General features: G+C 43.6%; 1 protein-coding gene across 3 annotated transcripts in view; it reads left to right on the forward strand.

Annotated features, from left to right (window-relative positions):
• The first annotated feature begins 10,438 nt into the window (after nucleotides 1-10,438).
• Nucleotides 10,439-21,293, forward strand: part of TAF3 (TATA-box binding protein associated factor 3) — a 199,410-nt gene continuing 188,555 nt past the window's right edge. For 2 of the 3 annotated variants that reach the window (XM_031015617.3, XM_031015618.3), the window contains exons 1-2: nucleotides 10,439-10,819; nucleotides 16,311-16,553. In XM_031015617.3, the coding sequence (XP_030871477.1) occupies nucleotides 10,654-10,819; nucleotides 16,311-16,553 (409 nt within the window). In that variant the 5' untranslated portion in view covers nucleotides 10,439-10,653. The remainder of the gene's footprint in view (nucleotides 10,820-16,310; nucleotides 16,554-21,293) is intronic. The other variant, XR_008669188.2, reaches the window with a different exon arrangement.

Consider the following 21,293-nt stretch of genomic DNA (forward strand, 5'->3'; position numbering starts at 1 on the left):
CCTAACACTTTGGGAGACTGAGACTCAAGGTGGATCACTGGAGGTCAGGAATTTGAGACTAGCCTGGCCAACATGGTGAAACCCTGTTTCTACTAAAAACAAAACAAAAAAAATACAAAAATGGTGCGCACTTGTAATCCCAGCTACTCAGGAGGCTGAGGCAGGAGAATCGGTTAAACCTGGGAGGCAGAGGTTGCAGTGAGCTGAGATCGCGCCACTGTACTCCAGCCTGGGCAACAGAGTAAGACTCTGTTCCAAAAAAAAAAAATGCCACAGGAGGCATTTGCTTGGAATTCTGGATACAAAATTGCAAGCATATACTTACTCTAAATTATTTAAAACATCTTTTCTAAACACTGAGAAAAGTACGATACTCACATTTAGATCACGATTAAGATTAGATGCCTGCGTTGACTCCACACTCTGAGTTGGCCATGCCAAAATTTCAGGCTTTTCCGTATTTGTTTAAAATTGAGAACTTAGTTTTTTGTTTTTTTTTAAATTACAAAAGTAATATATAAATTCCAAAATACATAAAATTATAAACAATATAAAACCCATTCTTAACAAGCTCCTCTTTTAAAAACAAATGAATGCATGTATTTAGAATGGATTCTTTAAGTATTTACAGCTATATTCATGGTAATGAATAAAAAGGTTTAGTGAACTGACCAGAGCTTCAAAGTCATTTTCTAACTCCCCTCAAAGTTTTCAGGAGCCACTTCTGAAGGGGTTGGTGGCTGAGACTAGGAGAAAGAAACAGCTCACAACTGAGGAATCAGATGGAAGTGTAGTGTGAACCAGTACAAGATACCTTTTGGGAATGTTAGCAACGAACCGCGTGCCTCTGGAGGCTGTGTGTGTGTGTGTGTGTGTCTGTGTGCACACCACTATACCTGGCTAATTTAAAAAAAAATTTTTTTTTTAGAGATGGGGTCATTGCTATTTTGCCCAGTCTGGTCTTGAACTCCTGGGCTCAGGTGATCCTCCTTAGCCCTGCAAAGTGCTGGAATTACAGGTGTGAGCCACCATGCCCATCCTGTTTTGTATTTTGCTTCTAAGCTTGGCTTGGCCCACCTCCAGTTTCCGGAGAGCAGAACACATTTGTGAGGGTGAATTGAGTGTCCTAGACACCATGGAAGGAGGAAAAGCAGGAATTTGAAATCAGTCAACATAAGTAAGAATAGTCTGTGTCTGAACTGGAATACTAGCTCAGCCCTTAACAGCTGTGACCTTGGGCAAGTTACTTAATCTTTTAGTTTTATGATCTATAAGATGGAGATTAAAAGATTGTTAGGATTAAATGAGCTAATATTTTAAAATATCGAGAATCTGACAGGGAGTAAGTGCTATATTCTTGGTTAAATGTCTGCTCTATGTAAAATTAATCAGCTCCCTGTAGCCTTTAGTGATGCTCTTCTGTGCACTGGCACTCTGACTCTCTGAGGATACAATAACAAAACGCCTCCTTGCAGGAGCTTACAGTCTGGAGGGAACACAAGCAAATGACAGAATGTGGTAAGTTACAATTGGTGAGCCACAAGAGGGACACTGACTCAATTTGGGAACAGATGAAGGGGACTGAGAAGGCCATCCAGCTTGGAGGAAGGGAGGTCTAAACAGTCCTCAAGGACCAGTGACCAACAGTAGAAATTAAACTACTAGAGCTAACTGGTGGGGAGGGAAGGCATTTCAGGCCAAGGAAGCAGAAAAAGCAAAGACCAAATTCTATTCAAATGCACATTCTGAAAACTGCTAATACAGAGAACGAGAAAGGCAAGATAAATCTGGAAAGGTGAGTGTACCATGCTGTGTGGTTTAGACATGTAGGAAGGAATCAAAGAGTAAGCTTGAAATTTTCCCCCAACTTCTGTCCTCTCCTTTTGCTAAGTGGCATAACACAGTGCAATTACAGTGATAAATGTCCACTGGTAAGGTTTATTACATAATTCAAACTGCTTTTTTTTTTTTTTTTTTTTTTTTGAGATGAGGTCTGGCTCTATCACCCAGGCTGGAGTGCAGTGGCAGGATCTTGGCTTACTGCAAACTTCACCTCCTGGGCTCAAGCCATCCTCCCACCTCAGCCTCCCAAGTAACTGGGACTACACCATGCCTGGCTGATTTTTGTATTTTTAGTAGAGACAGGGTTTTGCCATGTTGCCCAGGCTGGTCTCGAACTCCTGGCCTCAGTGATCTGCCTGGCTCGGCCTCCTGAAGTGCTGGGATTACAGGAGTGAGCCACTGCTCCTGGCTATCCTATTTTCTGCAAACACCTACACGGTACCTAAAGGGCTAGGTCTGTTAATTTGAATATTCTAGGATTGAGTTTCCATCATTACAACTGTTGTCTATAATGTGCCCTTTAGGAAACTGTTTCTCTGTGTGCTTTAATATGGAATAGTTGAAGCTTTCAGAAACTTTATTATCATTATTCAAAACTCTCTAAATGAAGCTTAAGAACTGTGCAGTCACTGAGCTCCTGGCACCAACTGAAGAAAAAGTGCTGCCGTTGGCTGAAGTTGGGCTCACTGGTCCTCAACTGTAACCCTCGTCAGCACTGACGGCTACGCCCCAGTACTCACCTTTCCCACATTGCTCTTGGTTCTTTTCCTTGTCCACCAAGACAGAATGATAAGGATCAGGCCTCTTGGATGAGTCTGAGCTCTGATCTCAGGAAGAAATTTCATTCTACAGATCTCATGCCCCGCTAAGCTGTGTGCAGTCTCACTGCTAAAGAAGCAGCTGCTCTCCATTTCTGCCACTCCTGCTCTTGAACAGGTTCCTGATTCCTGGCCTCCACTGTTCACTTCTAGTTACTCTCTTCAAAGAGTGGCTTCACTGAGACATCATCCACATGCCATGAAATTCACCCTTCTAAATTCTACCACTCAGTGGTTTTTCATATATTCAGAGTTGTGCTCTAATCCACTCTCTGTATCATTGCAAGATGAATTGTGCTAAAAGGCATTACTGAAATATGACTAACTGCTATGTACTATTTACTAGTGAATGAGACGAACACAGATCCTGCCTCTACACCCGCAAAGTATACAGCAAAGAATAGAATGATTTTAGTTTCGGACATCACTCAAACATTAATTACATTTGAGTGATATATTGGACATCCAAGCAGACATTAGTCATTAGGTGCAGTTAGCTACGCTAGTATAGCACTCAGGAACAATCCAAGATAAAGTGTTATATTAAGGAGTCATCTTTACACAGCTAATGATGAACCACTGAGGTGAATCCTATGAAAAGAGAACAAACACTGTAAAAGCAGACAAAAGCTGCCAGGTGTGGTGGCTCATGCCTGTAATCCCAGCAGTTTGGGAGGCCGAGGTGGGCAAATTGCTTGAGCCCAGCAGTTTGAGACTAGCCTCGGCCACATAGCAAAACCCATCTCTACAAAAAAGACAAAAATGAGCCAGGCATGGTGACATGTGCCTGTGGTCCCAGCTACTCAGGAGCCTGAGGTAGAAAGATTGCTTGAACCTGGGAGGTCGAGGCTGCAGTGAGCTGTGACCAGGCATGATGGTGCATGTCTGTAATCCCAGCTATTTGGGAGGCTGAGGCAGGAGAATCGCTTGAACTTGGGAGGCAGAGGTTGCAGTGAGCTGAGATCGTACCACTTCACTCCAGCTTGGGTGACAGAGCAAGACTCCGTCTCAACAAAAAAAACAAACAAAAAAAGTAATAAAAGGCAAAGACATTGCAGGATAAGTCAAATCTTTGATATTGAAGCCAGGTTTCTCACTTTGGGAGAGACAGGATATGCAAATAGGACATGGGAGGAGAAAAGGGATATGTAATGTTAGACTTGAATTAGAGGCATCCGTGTGTACTTTGCACTTCAAAAGTACACATATTGCTGGGTGCAGTGGGTCACGCCTGTAATCCCAGCACTTTAGGAGGCCAAGGTGGGCGGATCACCTGAGGTCAGGAGTTAGAGACCAGCCTGGCCAACATGGTGAAACCCCATCTGTACTAAAAATACAAAAAATTAGCCGGGCGAGGTCGTGCGCCTGTAATCCCAGCTACTCGGGAGACTGAGGCAGGAGAATCGCTTGAACCCGGGAGGCAGAGGTTGCGGTGAGCCGAGACCAGCCATTGCACTCCAGCCTGGGTGACAGAGCGAGACTCCGTCTCAAAAAAAAAAAAAAAAAAGATACATATTTTTTAGTTCTTTCCACTACAAGGGCCCTGAAGCAATGATTTCCCTGTAGTAATGAAGGTCAGCTAGCACACGTCTGGGTTCTAAATAATATTCCTTTCTAAGAAGAACCAGGGCTCCTCAGAGAGATGTCTACTTCCAAGCTTAGAGCAAGGGAAGCACAAGGTGAGCCTGGAAAATCTACTGGCACCAAATGGCAAGTCCTCCATGAATGATGGTGACACAGTACAAGAATACAGTGGCCGGCTGGAAAGGGCTCCCACTGGCCAAATACGGGACAATTTAAGCAGCAAGAGAATCATGAAGGTAATGGATCATGACACACCAGCTAAAGAAAAGAATCCGTGCTGGGCGCAGTGGCTCATGCCTTGTAATCCCAAAACTTTGAGAGGCCAAGGCAGGTGGGAGTTACAGACCAGCCCGGCCAACATGGTGAAACCCCATCTCTACTAAAAAGACAAAAATTAGCTAGGTGTGGTGGTGCACGCCTATAATCCCAGCTACTTGGGAGGCTGAGACAGGAGAATCGCTTGAACCGGAGAGGCAGAGGTTGCAGTGAGCCAAGATCTCGCCATTGCACTCCAGCCTGGGCAACAAGAGCAAAACTCTGTCTCAATAAATAAATAAATAAATAAATAAAATTTAAAGCCATAAAAGGCATTTGGGGACGATGGGAAAATCTGAACACGCACTTTATTTTGTGGGATATTATTGTGTCAATCTTAGTTTGCTGAGTGTGATCATGGTATTATGGGGAGGTGGGAGCTGTGATGCACCATCCAGATCCCCCTTCAGAAGGACCTTCCACTGGGAATGGTGGAAGCACACAGCCCCCAGGTGCCAACCCTCGTTGGAATTGCCTCAGCTGGAGATCACCTTGCCCAAGGTCATGGCCCCCTCCGGAAGCACCTACATCCAGTGTCTGATCAGTATGAGAGTATAAAGACCCCCTGCCTGGCTCAGGACACTGCAAAGGGCCATTCCAGCCTTACAGCTCTCTGTGGGCTTGACTGAGGCCTTTGTGAGCTGGAGCCCAATGTCTCCCTATCCCAGTCCTGCTCTCTCCCCTTTCCCGTCCCCCCCTTTCCCATCCCCCTTCCTCTCCCTTCCACCTTTCCTCCTCAACCTCTCCCCATCCCTTCCCCTCCCCAAGCCCCTCCCTTCTCAACACTGCCCTTCCCTAGTCCTGCTTCCTGCCTGCCCTCCTCTTCTCTCTGCCAGGCGGTGACCCCAAGAGCCCTCCTCTGAGGTTAATCTTCATCTCAGAGACAGCTTCCTGGGGAGTCCAGCTTGGGACATTTGGTGCCGGAGAGGTCTGAGAGAGCAGATGCAAGACGGGATTTTGGAGCTGGATTCCCCAACAGGCTGGCGGTGAGGACTTCAGTATGGGTGGTGGATGGAGTACAGAGGTGCTACCTGACACAAGGCAGCAGTTCCTGAATATGCAAGTCTTAAAACTTCCACCAGGGGTGAACAGGGTGGTAAAACAGTGGAAGCAAGCTGGGACAATGTATGAATGTACCAGATATTTGAGAAATATGGAGCTCATGGGACCCCAAAAAATCATAGAAACCAGGTGGCAATACTTAACTATTCAGCAGTCTGAAGCCAAGTGAATGCAATTATGCGTGAGAGCAATCAGAGGGGTGTGGGCTTACCTGGTGAGTTACGGGGATGATTCATAGAATAAGGGGTCCCTGGGCGAAATGGATGGACGCCAACATGTGGGCTACTCAATCTGGTCCATCAAAATAATTCAAGGATGGGTAGTCAGGGGGTGAGGGCAGATACTCCCATAACCAGTCATGATTCCATGCCCCATTCCTGGATCCAAGCCAGCTTTCAGACTGAAACCCTATTGACTGAAGAAGAGGCTGAGTCTTCAGGAAGAAGAATGCTGCAGCACCAAACGGCGAAGGTAATGATCCCCCCACTCATTTTGCAAAAGAACCTACGGCCATTACTCAGGTAACGGTCCATTGGGGAAAGGGAAACCCACACATTTTGAGGAAGCTGAGAATGAAACCAGGAGACGCGGAGTCATCACGAGTCCCTTGTCAGAGTGGGGGCATCTGAGGCCAAGTGGCACCTGGAGTCTTGGCCCAGACTCAGCCCACACTTAGATCCACTCAGTGGCCAATTCCCTGATTCCTGAATGTGTCACTGGAACGGACATACTGGGATGTTGGCACAACCCCTACGCTGGTTCTTTGGCCCATAGGTAAGAACTTTGGGCAAGGGAGGGCTGAGGAGATGACTTTGAAACTGCCCCTGCAGCTGGGGCGGGGTGGGCAGAAATCATGACCTAAAGGATGCTGAGGCTGTGGGTCACTATATTTTCATTTCATCTGACAGTCTGGCTCCTGCAAATATGAGATGCATCTTTACGGGTGAGAGTGAACTGTTGTAAACTTAGCCAAGTAGTAACCCTGGTTGCAGTTGCTGTGCCAGATGTGGTGTCTTTGCTAGAACAGATAAACATTGTCTCAAGCATATGGCATGCGGTCATTAGCTGATGAAAGTTGTTTTTTCCATCCCAAATAGAAAGGATCAGAAATAGTTTCTATTCAGTTGGAACAGACAACAGTATACATTTTGGTCTTGTCCTAGAGCTATGTTAATTCTCTCACCCTGTGTCATCATACACAGACAGTCCCCAACTTAACGATGGTTTATGATTTTCAACTTTGCGATGGTACAAATGGAATATGCATTCAGTAGAAACCACACTTTGAATTTTGATCTTTTCTCAGGCTAGCAATATGTGGTACCATGCTCTCTCATGATGCCGGACAGAGGCTGTGAGCCACAATTCTTAGTCAGCCATGTGATAACGAGGGTAAACATTCATTGTGATAAGAAATAGATATATACTCTGGGTATGGATTTGCCTTTCCTGCTCATCTTGTTTGAGCCACTGGGTTCCCATATCACGCTATGTCAGCCTAAGGGGCCCATTTTACAATCAAGGAGATGTGGGAGTGGGCGCAAGGCTATGAAACCCACTGGTCATATCACACACCACACCACTCAGAAGCTGTCAGCCTGGCAGAGCAATGGAATAGCCTTTTTTAGGCACAATGAAAGCACCAGCACACAGGCAATACCTTCTGAGGATGGGCCTGATCCCCTAGGCTGCTGTGCACTCTTTAAGCCAACAAACTTTTTTCTTTTTGTAGAGACAGGGTCTCACTGTTGCCCAGGCTGGAGTGCAGTGACTCGATCATAGCTCGCCATAGCCTCAAACTCCTGGGCTCAAGTTACCTTCTGGCCTCTGCCTCCTGAGTAGCTGGGGCTAATTTCTTTATATATATATATAAATGTATATATATATATATAAATGTATATATATATATAATTTTTTTTTTTTTGTAGAGATGGGGGTTTCACTATGCTGCCAGGGCTTGTCTTGAACTCCTGGCCTCAAGCCATCTACCTGCCTTGGCCTCCCAAAGTATAGAGATTACAGGCATGAGCCACTGTGCCCCACCAAGTCAATGACTTCTGTGATGCTGGGTTCCCAATAAGTAGATGACACAGGTTGGAGACTGGGGTTTCTCCACTTATATCACTCCCAGGGATCCACGTGGGCAATTGTTCTTCCTGTCCTGCCACTCTGGGTTCTCCAGGTTTACAGATCCCATTTCCAAAAGAGGGAATGCTTTCACCAGAGGACCTAGCAGGAGTCCCACTGAAACATTAGCTACAGTTGCTGCCTGGGCACTTCCACTGAGACTGCAGCTAAGAGAGGAGTCATCTTTAGGAGGGGGATGGGCTCCTATTACAGAGTGGGAGGCAAGGTGGAGTGTTTGGTTTCCAGATGGTCTGTTTGGGTGCCTCTTGCCCAATTTTGGGTATTCTCTTCCCCAATTCTGATGGTATAAGGACGAGTTCAGCAGCCACAGTCTGAAAAGGGCCTGGAAACCAGGGGCTCAGACCTGCACACGAGGGTCTGCATCATGCCACCAAGTAAGCTACTGAGACCAGAAATGAGAGAAATGTAGGCCTGAGGAGGAGAATACTGAGTATCAGCTGAGGCCTGGCTGCAGCAGTCGGGGCTCTAATTTGTCTCCTGAGCTTCCTCTTTAATGTTTTCCCCAGGGAAAGGGCCCCCTCCAGAATCCTGGAGGAGCTGTTCCTCAAACCAAGAAGTGTCTCTGAGGGTAAAATAGATGAACTGTGATGAATGCTCTAATCCACTGCTCAGAGCCCCCTCAGGACTGAAGGACTTCAGCTGTCCTTGGAATTGAATGGACTCAGCTGCAGTGTTCCTTTGCCTGAGAGCACACACCCTTTCCCAGGTAGCCCTCATGCAGTGACCTGTTCCTATGGGAATATAAAGGTCCAGCCTTCTTGTTTGGATTCAGGGAAGCTCTGAAGGGCCACTCCAGCTTCTGCACACTATGGCATTGGCTTGGCTGAGGCTTTCCTTGCCAAGGAATTCACTGCACCCTGGCTTTCACTCCTTCCCCCAAGTCCCAGGAGGATTCGTCAACGAACTTTCTGCAGGCTCATCTCTATTTCAGAGTTGACTTCCTGGGGAACCAAGCCTGTGACATATGGTCTTGTGTATAGTTATGTGGGGGAATGTTCTTGTTTTGGGGTGATACATGTCGAGGTGTGGTGGGGTTAAGTGTCATGAAGTTTGCAGCTTATTTTCAAACTGCTGGAAAAAAAATACCTGCGTGCATATATAAATACAAAAGATACAGTAAATCGGCAAAATGTTAACAATTGGTGAATCTAGTTGAAGTGTACACTTGAGTCTATGATTTTGTTTCAACTTTTCTGTAGGTTTGAAATTTTCCGAAATAAAATCCCCTCCCCTATACACAGAAAGGCAAATGAAGAGGAACAAACACCCAGGGTGGCGGCGGTAGCGGGACAGATTTGTGAAATCCAAGGCGCAAGAGAGTTTCAATGTTACAAAAGCGTTCAACATTATCAAATAGCTACAAAATAATCAAGTAAGGCTAGGACTGAAAAATGTCTCATAGATTTAGCAACACAATGTTCCTGATAACTTGGGGACAGAGTGTCCATGGAGTAAATGCAGGCACCTTGCCCTTTAGTACCTTGCTTCTCTGCAGATCGTCGTTTAGCTGAAGAACCATAATTTCAGTTCTATTATTGAGTTTCCCAGACTTTGAAAAATGTGAATATCATGTTCAAAGTTCTGGAATAGTCCCTATCGGAGGAATATAGAGCCACTCATAAACTCGCAATTTATTGGAGGAGCACATAAACTAAACACACTGTGATAAGTACAGAAGGGCATATTTAAGAAACCGCATAGTTCAGCCACTACAATCGGGAGACCTGCAGGCTGAATCTAGACTAACCGTGGGATCAGTTTGGCTTTTGAGATGTGTTCCCAATTCTGTATTTAAAAATCAAGATATTTATCCCTAAATCCGATTTCTGGCAATACTTGGATGGAGATGGGAGAAGGCTCTGGGGTAGGCAACCGTTCCCAGGACACTCGGCCTGCGACACCGGTTTAAGGCTCTGGTTTGGCCTCTGTAGGCAGCCGAGGTCCCCATCCCCCGATAGATCACAGCCGCGATGCTCAAATCGCACACTACAGCGCACAGGCAGCTTACCTGTTTGTTTGTTTGTTTGTTTGTTTGTTTGTTTGTTTTTAAAGTTTTATTGGAACCAGGGCTGGGATTAGAATGGCATGAGTGAGTCAGGAGTTTATGGCATGGATTTGGATTTTTTAAAAAAACTGTTAAAATATTATCGATCTTGATGACTGAGTTTTTTGGGGCCCCCATTAATTTGGCACAGAGTCCTCCTCCTAGTTCCTGCCCTATTGCGAAGGGCTTTGAAGGGCATGCGGAACAGCTTGGACTTTATTTAATCTTTGCAGTGGCAAGCAGCTCAATACACAGATTTTTAGCAGAGGCAACACCAACGCAGGTTTGCGTTTGGCGAGTTCCGTAAGTTCCCACGCCCCAAACTTCTCTCTAGCACATAACCCTCTAATATGACTAACGTTATTAGTGCTAACTCTCTAACCTGTCAATGTCGTATCCCAGATCCCTCGTTTGCCTCTAAAACACTGGCGTTTTCGTCACCGCTGTCCCCCAGGTGACCGCCCCAGCACCTGCCGCCCTGGGCGCCTCCTCCACCTGCGCGCCCCACGCCCGCTTCCGGCCGGCTTCCAGGCCTCAGAGGCGATCCCGAGGAATCGTTCCGCTCCCAAGGGGCGGAGCTTTCTCATCGCCGCGCTCGGCATTCGGCTCATGCTGCCTCGCCCCGGCGGCCGTCCAGCGGGAGGCGGAGCGAGTCCAAAATGGCGGCTCTCAGGCTGGCGCGCTCCGTGCTGCTGGGGCTTTGAGGTGGTCGCCGGGGGTCCGGGGGACCATTTCCCCGCTGCGGAAGCCCTAGAGGATGAATCGGGGACCCTGCTAAGGTCTGGCAGCGGGGCTGGAGAGCAGTGGCAGCAAGGGCTGCGGTGGCGTCCACGCAGCGGGATGTGCGAGAGTTACTCCAGGTCGTTGTTGAGGGTCTCGGTGGCGCAGATCTGCCAGGCGCTGGGCTGGGACTCGGTGCAGCTCAGCGCCTGCCACCTCCTCACGGACGTGCTGCAGCGCTATCTGCAGCAGCTGGGCCGGGGCTGCCATCGGTACTCTGAGCTCTGTGAGTACCGGGCTGGGTGCGGGAGGGCTGCCCCGGCAAGTCAAGGGTGACACCTTCGCTCTCCCTGTCCCTCCGCGTCCCCGGCGTGTGCATCCCGCACCCCGCCTCGAGATCTGCTGTCTCCTCGGCCTCCCACGTCCCTGGGCTTCCACTGCCCCTCCAAACTCTAGTCATCCTTCGGGTGCCTCTTCCCCGTCCGCTAACTTCCCGCCACCAGCCCGGGAGCCGGGTCTTCGCTCCCAGCTCCACACCCTCCTACCGCTCCTCCGCTCTGAAATGTGTCTGGATCTCTCTCATTGTCTCCTGTTTGCTGCGGGTAGATCCACCCCCAGCGTGCCCTACACCCTCTTTTACCTCGGTCCTTTTTCTTCCTTGCCCGCAAACTACTACAACTAGTTGTCACAGGCGCTCCGTCTACCGGCCGTTTCTTACAAGACTGGCCATTCCTGGGCTCCTAACTACATAGACTCGTTGACAGCTCTGCTCCGTTAGGGACACTGCCTCGTCTTTCTGTATCTGTTCGTTTCGTGAACGACATCTCCATTTACTGTTTTTCCAAGGCTGACTTTGTCAGTTTCGCTGATTAGATGTACTTTCACTTACGTCTCGGTTACCAGTGAGATGTCAGTGGCTATCGAAGTAGGATAGAGGGACCGTGGGCAGTTGACAAGATTCTCCAGGTAATCTGGGCTACAGTACTTATGGGTTTTAAATGAATGTCTGGTAATATCTATAGCTAGTGGTATTTAATAATTTAATGGAAGGAATGGAATATTTTAATAGAAGCTCCACATTATCTTGTTGATGTGAAGCATTGTATGTGTGTTTGTTGAGGAGAGGAAACTACCACTCATTTTAGTTTCAAGTCATGATGTTTAAGGTGGTGAGCTGGAGAACTGAATGAAGTGTTTCATAGGATATTTTGTTTTGTTAAAGTGGTTCCTATACTGGAAAATTGAGACTCACAGACACACGCTGTATTTCTTAGGCCCCAAGTTTCGTTCCCGCTTCCACAGGGCTGCCAAAATAATCTGTCCATAGTACAGATCTGATCCTCTCATTATTCTTAAAAACATTTTAACTATACTTCGTTGGTTACAGGCTAAAAATCGAAACTCTTAGCAGTACACAGTTCCCTTTGCGAGCTAGCATTTTGCTTATCTTTTGCCAGCCTGCCATGCTAATCTGCGACCACGCTGAGCTACCTGCCTTTTCCAAAATGTTTTAAGCTGTCCATTCCTACATGCGTGCTGTTTCTTACCTAGAGTGTCCTTTGCCCGTGGCCCACCAATAGTATTACTTTTATTTTCAGATGCACTTATCACTTGCTCTAGGGAACTCATGTTATCTGCTTTCATAATTCTGTGCATATTTCTTTTATATTATTTGTCATCTTGTTTTGTAATCACCTGTGTATGTCTCTTTCCCCTCTCCAGGAGAAAAATTGATTATGTTTGTATTCTGTAACCTGTAGGGCCATTATATAATAGGCACCTGAGAAATATTTGTTGAATAAATGAATGAACTGATAAACCACTACCCTAAAAGCCACTTATTGACTTTACATATTGAGTTCCAAAAATGTATATGTTTTGAATGCTTGATTTCACTGATACTTCTATTACTCTTCTTCTTTTGAGACAGGGTCTCACTCTGTCGCCGAGCGTGGAGTGCAGTGGTGCGATCTTAGCTCTCTATAGCCTCGAACTTCAGGGCTCAAGTGATCCTCCCGCCTCAGCCTTCCAAGTAGCTGGGACAACAGGGATACGCCACCATGCCTGGCTAATCTTTTTATTTTTTGTAGAGATGTGGTCTGGTTATATTGCTCAGGCTGGTGTCAAACTCCTGGGCTCAAGTGATCCTCCTGCCTCAGCATTTCAAAGTGCTGGGATTACAGGCATGAGCCACCATGCCCAGCTCACTGATACATCTGAATGTGTAACCACAAAGTAATATGCGTGCATTTTTATTTTGAAAGTACATCACCAGCTGACTGCTCTTCTGGCTTTTGTTTCTTTTTCCTCTGGCCTCCGCTGCAGTGGTCTTTGAGTATACCGTTACTGATAGGCTAGGCTAGGCTAGGCTAGGCATAGTCCAGATTATGTTTGCTACCATGTATCTTTAGATATTCAAAATGTCTCCTGAATACATAGTTACCTTTACTGCCGTTTATACAAAACAGAAGGGAGCTGCCACTCTATGTGACTAGGTATTCCAAAGTCATCCAGGGGTCACTGCAGCTCTTCAGTGTAAACCTTGTTCCTAATTACCAAGTTTCCATAGCCAGTTTCTTGGTTTCAGTGAGAATGAGATTGTCAGGTTCATTATTCCCACGTAATTTGGTGACTTTTTTTTTTAATGCTAATTTTGGTATACTTATTAGATATTTTTAGATTCTTTTTTCTATACCAGCCTTATTCTAAAGTCAAATTCTGTAGCTCCAGGTTACCACTATGGAATCTTGTATTCCACTCCTTTAAATCCTTTCTGTTGTTTTAACAAACACTTACTGAGCATCACTTATGAACCAACCCCTGTACTAGGCATTGGAGACATACTATGTATGTCTAAGTACTAAGATACTTAGTATGTCTAAGTACTAAGTACTAAGATACAATTCCTGACCATAAGGTGTGTTCAAGAGTTCCAGAATGTCAGGAAACAACAAACTGATGGTGTTTGTTTCTTCTAAAAGAAATGTTCTCAAGTTAAAGCAAGTATTAGAAGTTACCATTAATTCAAATAATGAACAAATAATGAACTTCAGAATTGCCTTAGGGTAACAATGTCTCCAAGCATTCAAGGGCAGATGTCTCTGTCGGTGTCACATTATATGTTAAATATGTTGGCATGTACTGAAAGCAGGTGCTAAATCTTTCAGACTGACTCTTCAACACCAGTACTGTAATATTTTTTTGCATGGTACAGGGAGTAAATGTAAAAGGGATAAGAGGAGAGATGGCTGTAGGCTATAGATTCTGGGGTAGGATTACTTCACAGAAAAGATAAGATTTGAGTTGAGCTATGAAGTATGGTTGTATAAAGGTATAGAGTATTCCAGCTTAGAGAATCACATAAACTAAGCTGTCCAGGTGAGATTAAGCATAATAAAAGTACCAGTAAGGTGTTCAGCTCCCTATGCAGCTAGTTCATTCCAAGGGTGTCTGAGGAAAATGTTCAACAGAGTGAGATCAGGTTATGGAAGGACTTGAAAGCTAGACGAAAGAATTAAAATGTAGTAGAAAACATTGCATACTCCTAAGTAGGGGAATAGTATGATTAAAGTGGTATTTTAAGAAAATTGTACTGACAGTGATGTGCACAAGAGATTGACGTGGGCAGAACTTGAGACTATACTGAGACAGTGACAGTAAGAATAGAGAGAAAGGAAAAAAATCTGAAATCATGGTTTTAAAAAAAAAAAAAAAAGGTGGCCGAAGGGGACTGGGACAGGGTTAGAAACTACCAGGTTTTGGTTTGAGGCTGCAAAGCATATGGAGGAATTTAAGATTATTATATTTTTTAGACTGAGAGAGTAATAATAGCTTTAATAGGAATAGAAGAGTTGAAATGCCTGTTTACGTTCAGTAAGAAGAAGAGTATTCGTTTTATTTATTTTCTTTTTTTAATACATCACAGAAGTAACCCATACTTATAGAAAAAAAAAATCAAAGACTGCAGAAGTATGTGGAGTTAGAAGTCAGTTTCCTGCTTCCACGATAGCCCTCGCTTCTACTGCAGCTTCCATCCCCTTGAACTGTTAACCATTGGCTGAATATCCTTCCAGAGGTTTCTGTATGCATTACTACACATGCATCCAATTCTAGCAATATTTGGATTCTTTTTCATTTTACAGTGTGATTTAATTTCAGACATACTGAGTTTGAAGTGATCAAATTTCAGGATTTCAGTTAAAAAGTCAGGATTTCAGTTAAATCCTTTAGGCTATTGAAAATCAGAAAATGGAATTTTCATGGACATTTTTAAAGATGTAGAGACCTTAAGCTCTGCTAAGAATAGGCATAAGAAAAACTTGCTTTTGTAAAGAAAAAAATCTCTGTATCTAACTTTTTATCTCTGTTTTATGTGGTGTTTTCTAATTACATTTGAAAATTTATAGATAAATTATCTTTATGGCTAGGCATGTTGGTGGTGCACTGGTAGTCCCAGCTACTCGGAAGGCGAAGGTAGGAGGATGGCTTGAGCCTGGGAAGGTAAGGTTGCAGTGAGCCATGATTGCCCTTCTGCACTCCAGCCTGGGCAGCAGAGTGAGACCCTGTCTCAAAAAACAAACAAAAACCAAACTTTTATGATCTAAGCCTTCTTTGTAAATATTCTTAGATTTTAAAAATTCATTTAATGGTATAATTCATTCAATAGGTATTTATTGAGTGCCAGCTATGTGCCAGCCACTGTTTAAGATTCTGCAGATGCATCAGGGAACAACAGAGGAAATGTAACCAACATTGACTTTGTCAGCGCAGCACACTACTTGTTTGATGATTTAAAAAAAAAAAAAAGGCCAGGCACATTGGCTTATGCCTGTTATCCCACCACTTTGGGAAGCAGAGGCAGAAGGATTGATTGAGGCCAGGAGTTCAAAACCAGCCTGAGCAACATAGCAAGAACTCATCTCTACAAAATTAAAAAAAAAAAATTACCCAGGCATGGTGGCATGTGCTTATAGTCCCAGCTACTCAGGAGACTGAGAGGGGAAGATTGCTTGAGCCTAGAAGTTTGAGGCAGCAAGGAGCTGTGATCATACCACTGCACTTCAGCCTGGGCAACAAGCAAGATGCCATCTCTTTTTTTTTTTTTTTTTTTCTGAGATGGAGTCTTGCTCTGTTGCCCAGGCTAGAGTGTAGTGGCACGATCTCGGCTCACTGCAACCTCTGCCTCCTGGGTTCGAGCAGTTCTCCTGCCTCAGTCCCCTGAGTAGCTGGGATTACAGGCGTGCGCCACCACGCCTGGCTAATTTTTGTATTTTTAGTAGAGACGGGGTTTCACCGTGTTGACCAGGCTGGTCTCGAACCCTTGACCTTGTTATCTACCCACCTCGGCCTCTCAGTGCTGGGATTACAGGCGTGAGCCATTGCGCCCAGCCAAGATGCCATCTCCTAAAAAAAAAAAAAAAGACAAAACACTATTTTATTATTATTATTTTTGGGGCATTTTCTGTGTGTCAGATGCTGTTCCAGATGCTTTTGATCATCTGTAAACTACTTTGAAATTTGTTCTATAATAGCTAATCATGAGTGTGATTTTTCTATGGTGTTCTGGCTAGTTGTCTGATTATATTTAAACTTGACTTTAATAATCAGCTTAAACATGATTCTGTGATACTCTTTAAAATCTATTAAATTCTTTCCAATAACTGGGTTAAAATGTTTGATTCTGAGCTGCATATTTACTTACTACTTTTTCTTAATATTTAAAAATATATTCGTGGGATTTCTTCAAATAATTTGATTTGCTTTTGACTTTGTTTCAGATGGCCGAACAGACCCAATTTTGGATGATGTTGGTGAAGCTTTCCAGCTGATGGGGGTTAGTCTACATGAACTAGAAGACTATATTCACAACATTGAGCCTGTCACCTTCCCACACCAAATTCCGTCATTTCCTGTTAGCAAGAACAATGTACTTCAGTTTCCTCAACCTGGAAGTAAAGATGCAGAGGAAAGAAAAGAATACATTCCTGATTACCTGCCACCCATTGTGTCTTCTCAAGAAGGTTTGTGAGTGTTTCTTCTTCATATGTTAGTGACTATTTTAATGGATTTTTAATCCTCTTAGCTTTCCATGCTATGTCAACTTTATAAATTCTGGAAACACAATAGAAACATTTACTGTTACTTACAAATTATTCTAACCCTTAAACCAACAAACTTGCAACTGACATTACCAAGCCGAGTCATGGTGTAATCAAGGTTATGTATGAAGCATTTATCTTGTTTGTAAAGTTCAAGTAGAGGAGAACAGTGAAGCCAAAGAGAAGCCTTTCAACAGCCCTATTATATGAGAATGGGATATTAGGTAAATTAGAAAACATTTGAAACAAAAAGAAAAATTGGGGTAGCTCTTTTCCTCCTCGCTTATTATTCAGGCCATGAGTTGAATGCCATGGCTTTATACTGGAAACAGTGAGTGAATCGTGAGTATTCAGTGACATTGTGTAGACTTCTGTTTTTTATGATGAGGAGCAATGTTTATTGTTTGATCATATAGAACTTTTGATTATAAAATGATAGCTAATCAGGTACAATGGTCAGTCCCATTGCAGAGTTCCCTTTTTTCCTGCATAATTTTAGATGTTGATCACTAAGTTCACTAAGATTCTAAGGAGATATTTAAGTAATTTGTGGTCTCTAACACAAGTACACGATATTTTTTCTTATAAGAGTTGGAAAAGTTGCAATAAGTTCTTTCATTTTGTAAAAAATTCTAAAACCTGTATACTTCAGGACAATGCAAATGATGCCAGCAATTACTTTTACTTATGATTTTCTATTGTAAAATATACATAACATAAATGGACCATTGTAAAGGTGTGCAGGTCTGTGGCATTAAGTATACATTGTTATTCAACCATCATCCCCATCCTTCTCCAGAACTTTTGTTCCCTCCCAAATTGAAACACTGTTCCCATTAAACATAACTCCCCATTCTCCACCACTTCCAGCCCCTGGCAACCACCATTCCTTTTTTTTCTGTCTGAATTTGTCTCTTCTAGGTACCTTTTATAGATGGACTTGTACAGTATTTGTCTTTTTATGACTGGCTTACTTCACTTAGTATGATGTCTTCAGGGTTCATTCATGTTGTAGCCTGTGTCGGGATTTCGTTGTGTGTGTGTGTTTTTAAGGCAGAATAATATATGTACATTCCACATTTGTTTATCCATTCACTCACTGATGGACATTTGGGTTGTTTCAACCTTTTGGCTCTTGTGATTAATGCCACTATGAACATTGGTGTGCAAATCTCTGTTCAAATTCTTGCTTTCAAGTGTTTTTTTTTTGGGTCTGTACCTCGAAGTAGAATTGCTGGATCATATAGTAATTGTCTGTTTAATTTTTGAGGAAGCACCACACTATTTAAGTTTTCCACAGTGGCTGTACCATCTAACCTTCCTATCAGCAGTGCCCAAGGGTTCCAATTTCTTGCAATTCATTTCTTAGAATCGGTTCTACTTTAATAGCATTTTGAAGTGTTACCTATTTGTCTCAGGAACTATGTTTAAATTTGACATAAGTTGTTTTACGGTCTGTGTGTCAGGGTTGCCTCATCTGAAAAACTGGACAGCTACTGGACCTAAGTGGTAGGGATTTGTTGTGAATTGGTGGCTCATCACTTAGGCGCCGTGGATCTTAGCTGCAGTGGGTTCTACTGAATGATACTAACACACCGACAGCCCAGAACCAAAACTAGGACTTTGATCATAATCTACACTTAACTATTTGGTCCTTCTTGTCTTATTTTTATAGCATGCAAATATTCCATAATAAAATTCTCTTAAAGTGCTATGGTTATCATATTTAAATACTAGCAAGGAAATGTAACTAAGATAACAGGTTTAGATTAGGTAGTGAAGAAGTATGAAAAACAATTTAGTGTTTTTTTTTGTTTTGTGTTGTTTTGATACTGACTTCTGGCTGAAATCACTATATTACTATAGATTTTTGGGTTTCTTTTCTGGGTTATTTGAAGCAAAAAAAGAATCTCATTTAGTTTTATGCAAACAATATAAATTATAAACATTTTAAAAGGAAAATAACATAAATCTTGAGAACACTACTTTTCACTTTTTATCTAACACATGTGGATTAAGAAGGAAAAATATTGCTGATTTGTAATATATGCATATGGTTTATAAGGATGCAGTAAGTGGTAGGCAGTACAGTAAGATGCTTGTCAAAACGTGCTCCTCTTCATAAGAAAAGGATATAAAATGCAATTCTTTGGTTACCATTTAAAAATATAACCATACAAGACCATTTCTTGTCATTTACAATCTGAAGTATTTTTTTTTTTCATGGGTACAGCATGTTAGAAAGTTCCTGGTATTCTGATTAGTGGTGCAAAGTGAGGTACAGAGGTGAACCCCTTTGATAATGATACTGTTCACCATGCTCTTTATTTTCCTTTTACTTCCCTAAGAGCCACAGACAGGCTAGACTTTGGTCTTAAAATATTATTAGCAAGGTCCTTCCATGGGGTTCCCTCTTATCAGCCACTCAGCTTGGTTCACGTCAAAAAAGCCTGTGAATGTCTCCCTCCACAGCAGCTGGAGCTGGCGAGTGTGCACACATAGAAGGCCTGAAGGGGCAGCAGGCTGTGAGAGGCACGGCGTGGACCTCACGGCATCACTGAGACATGACTCAGCGAGTCACTGAGTTTCTGGTCTTCCCAAGTCACTTTACCTTTCTGAACTTTATATTCATCATCTGTAAAATAAGTGTAATAACACCTACCACATTGGGGAAATGGAGAATCAAGTAATTTTTTTTGTTAACACATTTATATAAAATTGGACAGTGTTTAACATATAAAATACATAACAGTGGGCCAGGTGTGATGGCTTATGCACTTTGGGAGGCTGAAACTTGAGCCCAGGAGTTTGATACCAGCCTGGGCAACGTCATGAGACCTCATCTCTACTAAAAATAAAAAACTTGTCTGGGCGCAGTGGCTCACGCCTGTAATCCCAGCACTTTGGGAGGCTGAGACGGGCGGATCACGAGGTCAGGAGATCGAGACCATCCTGGCTAACACAGTGAAACCCCGTCTCTACTAAAGACACAAATATTAGCTGGGCGTGGTGGCGGGTGCCTGTAGTCCCAGCTACTTGGGAGGCTGAGGCAGGAGAATGGCGTGAACACAGGAGGCGGAGCTTGCAGTGAGCCAAGATTGTGCCACTGCACTCCAGCCTGGGTGACGGAGCGAGACTCTGTCTCAAAAAAAACAAAAAAAACAAAAACTTAACTCGGCATGGTGGTGCATGCTTGTAGTCCCAGCTATCGGAGTCTGCGGTGGGAGGATCACTTGAGCCCAGGGGTCAAGGCTGCAGTGAGCTGTGATCACACCACAGCACTCCAGCCTGAGTGACAGCAAGACCATGTCTCAAAAAAAAAAAACACATGACAGCTAATATTAGTTCTCTTCCCCTTTTTCTTTTCTTGCTCTTAAATAATTTACTTTTGAATGGAAATACAATATACATTAGTGAAGTCACGCTATAAGGGGAATTGGTGTCAAGCTGCATTCAGTGGCACACCCATAGTCCTAGCTACTTGGAAGGCTTGAGCCCAGGAGTTTGAGGCTGTAGTGCGCGATGATTGAGCCTGTGAATGCCCACTGCACTTCAGCCTGGGCAACATAGCAGGACCCTGTCTCTGAAAAAAAGAGACAAATAAATGTAAAGTAGTGTTACCATCACGTGCTGAGGATCTGAGGGAACAGACTTACTAGCTGGGCTGGATAGGTACTTGACTGAGGAGCTGTGTGATTATCCGCAGTGTGAAGATGACAGATGAGGAGATGATGTGGAAGGAGTTATTGCCTGCTGTATCTGATTATATGTTTAGAAGTGAGACCTCTTTGAAAATATTTTATACATGCATATTTTTGCTTGGACTGTTACAGTTCTGATGGCTGGTACCCAGTGTGTTTTATCCAAGAACATTCTCTCCCCAGCTTGCCATACATATTTTCAGATTCACACCAATACCATATTTTTTTGCTTCCTGTTTTATTGTGCTGAGGAATGTCTGAAAATAGTACAGCGTACTATGCCAAAGTCATTGTTGGTTCTCACAGTGTGGTCTCTAGATCACTGGTCAATGAGGGTCTTCTTGGGGGGGTCTGTTGATTGGTTCAAAATATTTGCATAAGAGAGAAATATAGGCTGGGTGCAGTGGCTCACACCTGTAATCCCAGCAGTTTGGGAGGCCGAGGTGGGCGGATCACTTGAGGTCAGGAGTTCAAGACGAGCCTGGCCAACATGGTGAAACCCTGCCTCTACTGAAAATACAAAAATTAGCTGGGTGTGGTGGTGCACACCTGTAGTCCCAGCTACTCGGGAGGCTGAGATGGGAGAATCACTTGAATCTGGGAGGCAGAGGTTGCAGTCAGCCTAGATCGCGCAATTGCCCTCCAGCCTGGGTGACAGAGTGAGACTCCGTCTCAAAAAAAAAAATATATATAAACCATGTACCCTAACTTATTGCAGGAAACTTACCAAGCTCAACTTAAACTTGGTAAAGATACTGTGAGGTTGCCACTTTTAGAGTTTCTATTTTTTAAAATTTAAAATAGACTATTTTTTAGAACAGTTTTGATTTACAGAAAAAATTGAGAAGTTAGTATGGAGAGTTCACTCACATCTGAACCATTTCTTCTGTTATTAACCTTTTATGTGACTATGGTACGTGTATCACAATTAATGAACAATATTGACATGTTATTAAGTGAC

This window comes from Gorilla gorilla, chromosome 8 (genome assembly GCF_029281585.2).
Source record: "Gorilla gorilla gorilla isolate KB3781 chromosome 8, NHGRI_mGorGor1-v2.1_pri, whole genome shotgun sequence".
NCBI lineage: Eukaryota > Metazoa > Chordata > Mammalia > Primates > Hominidae > Gorilla > Gorilla gorilla.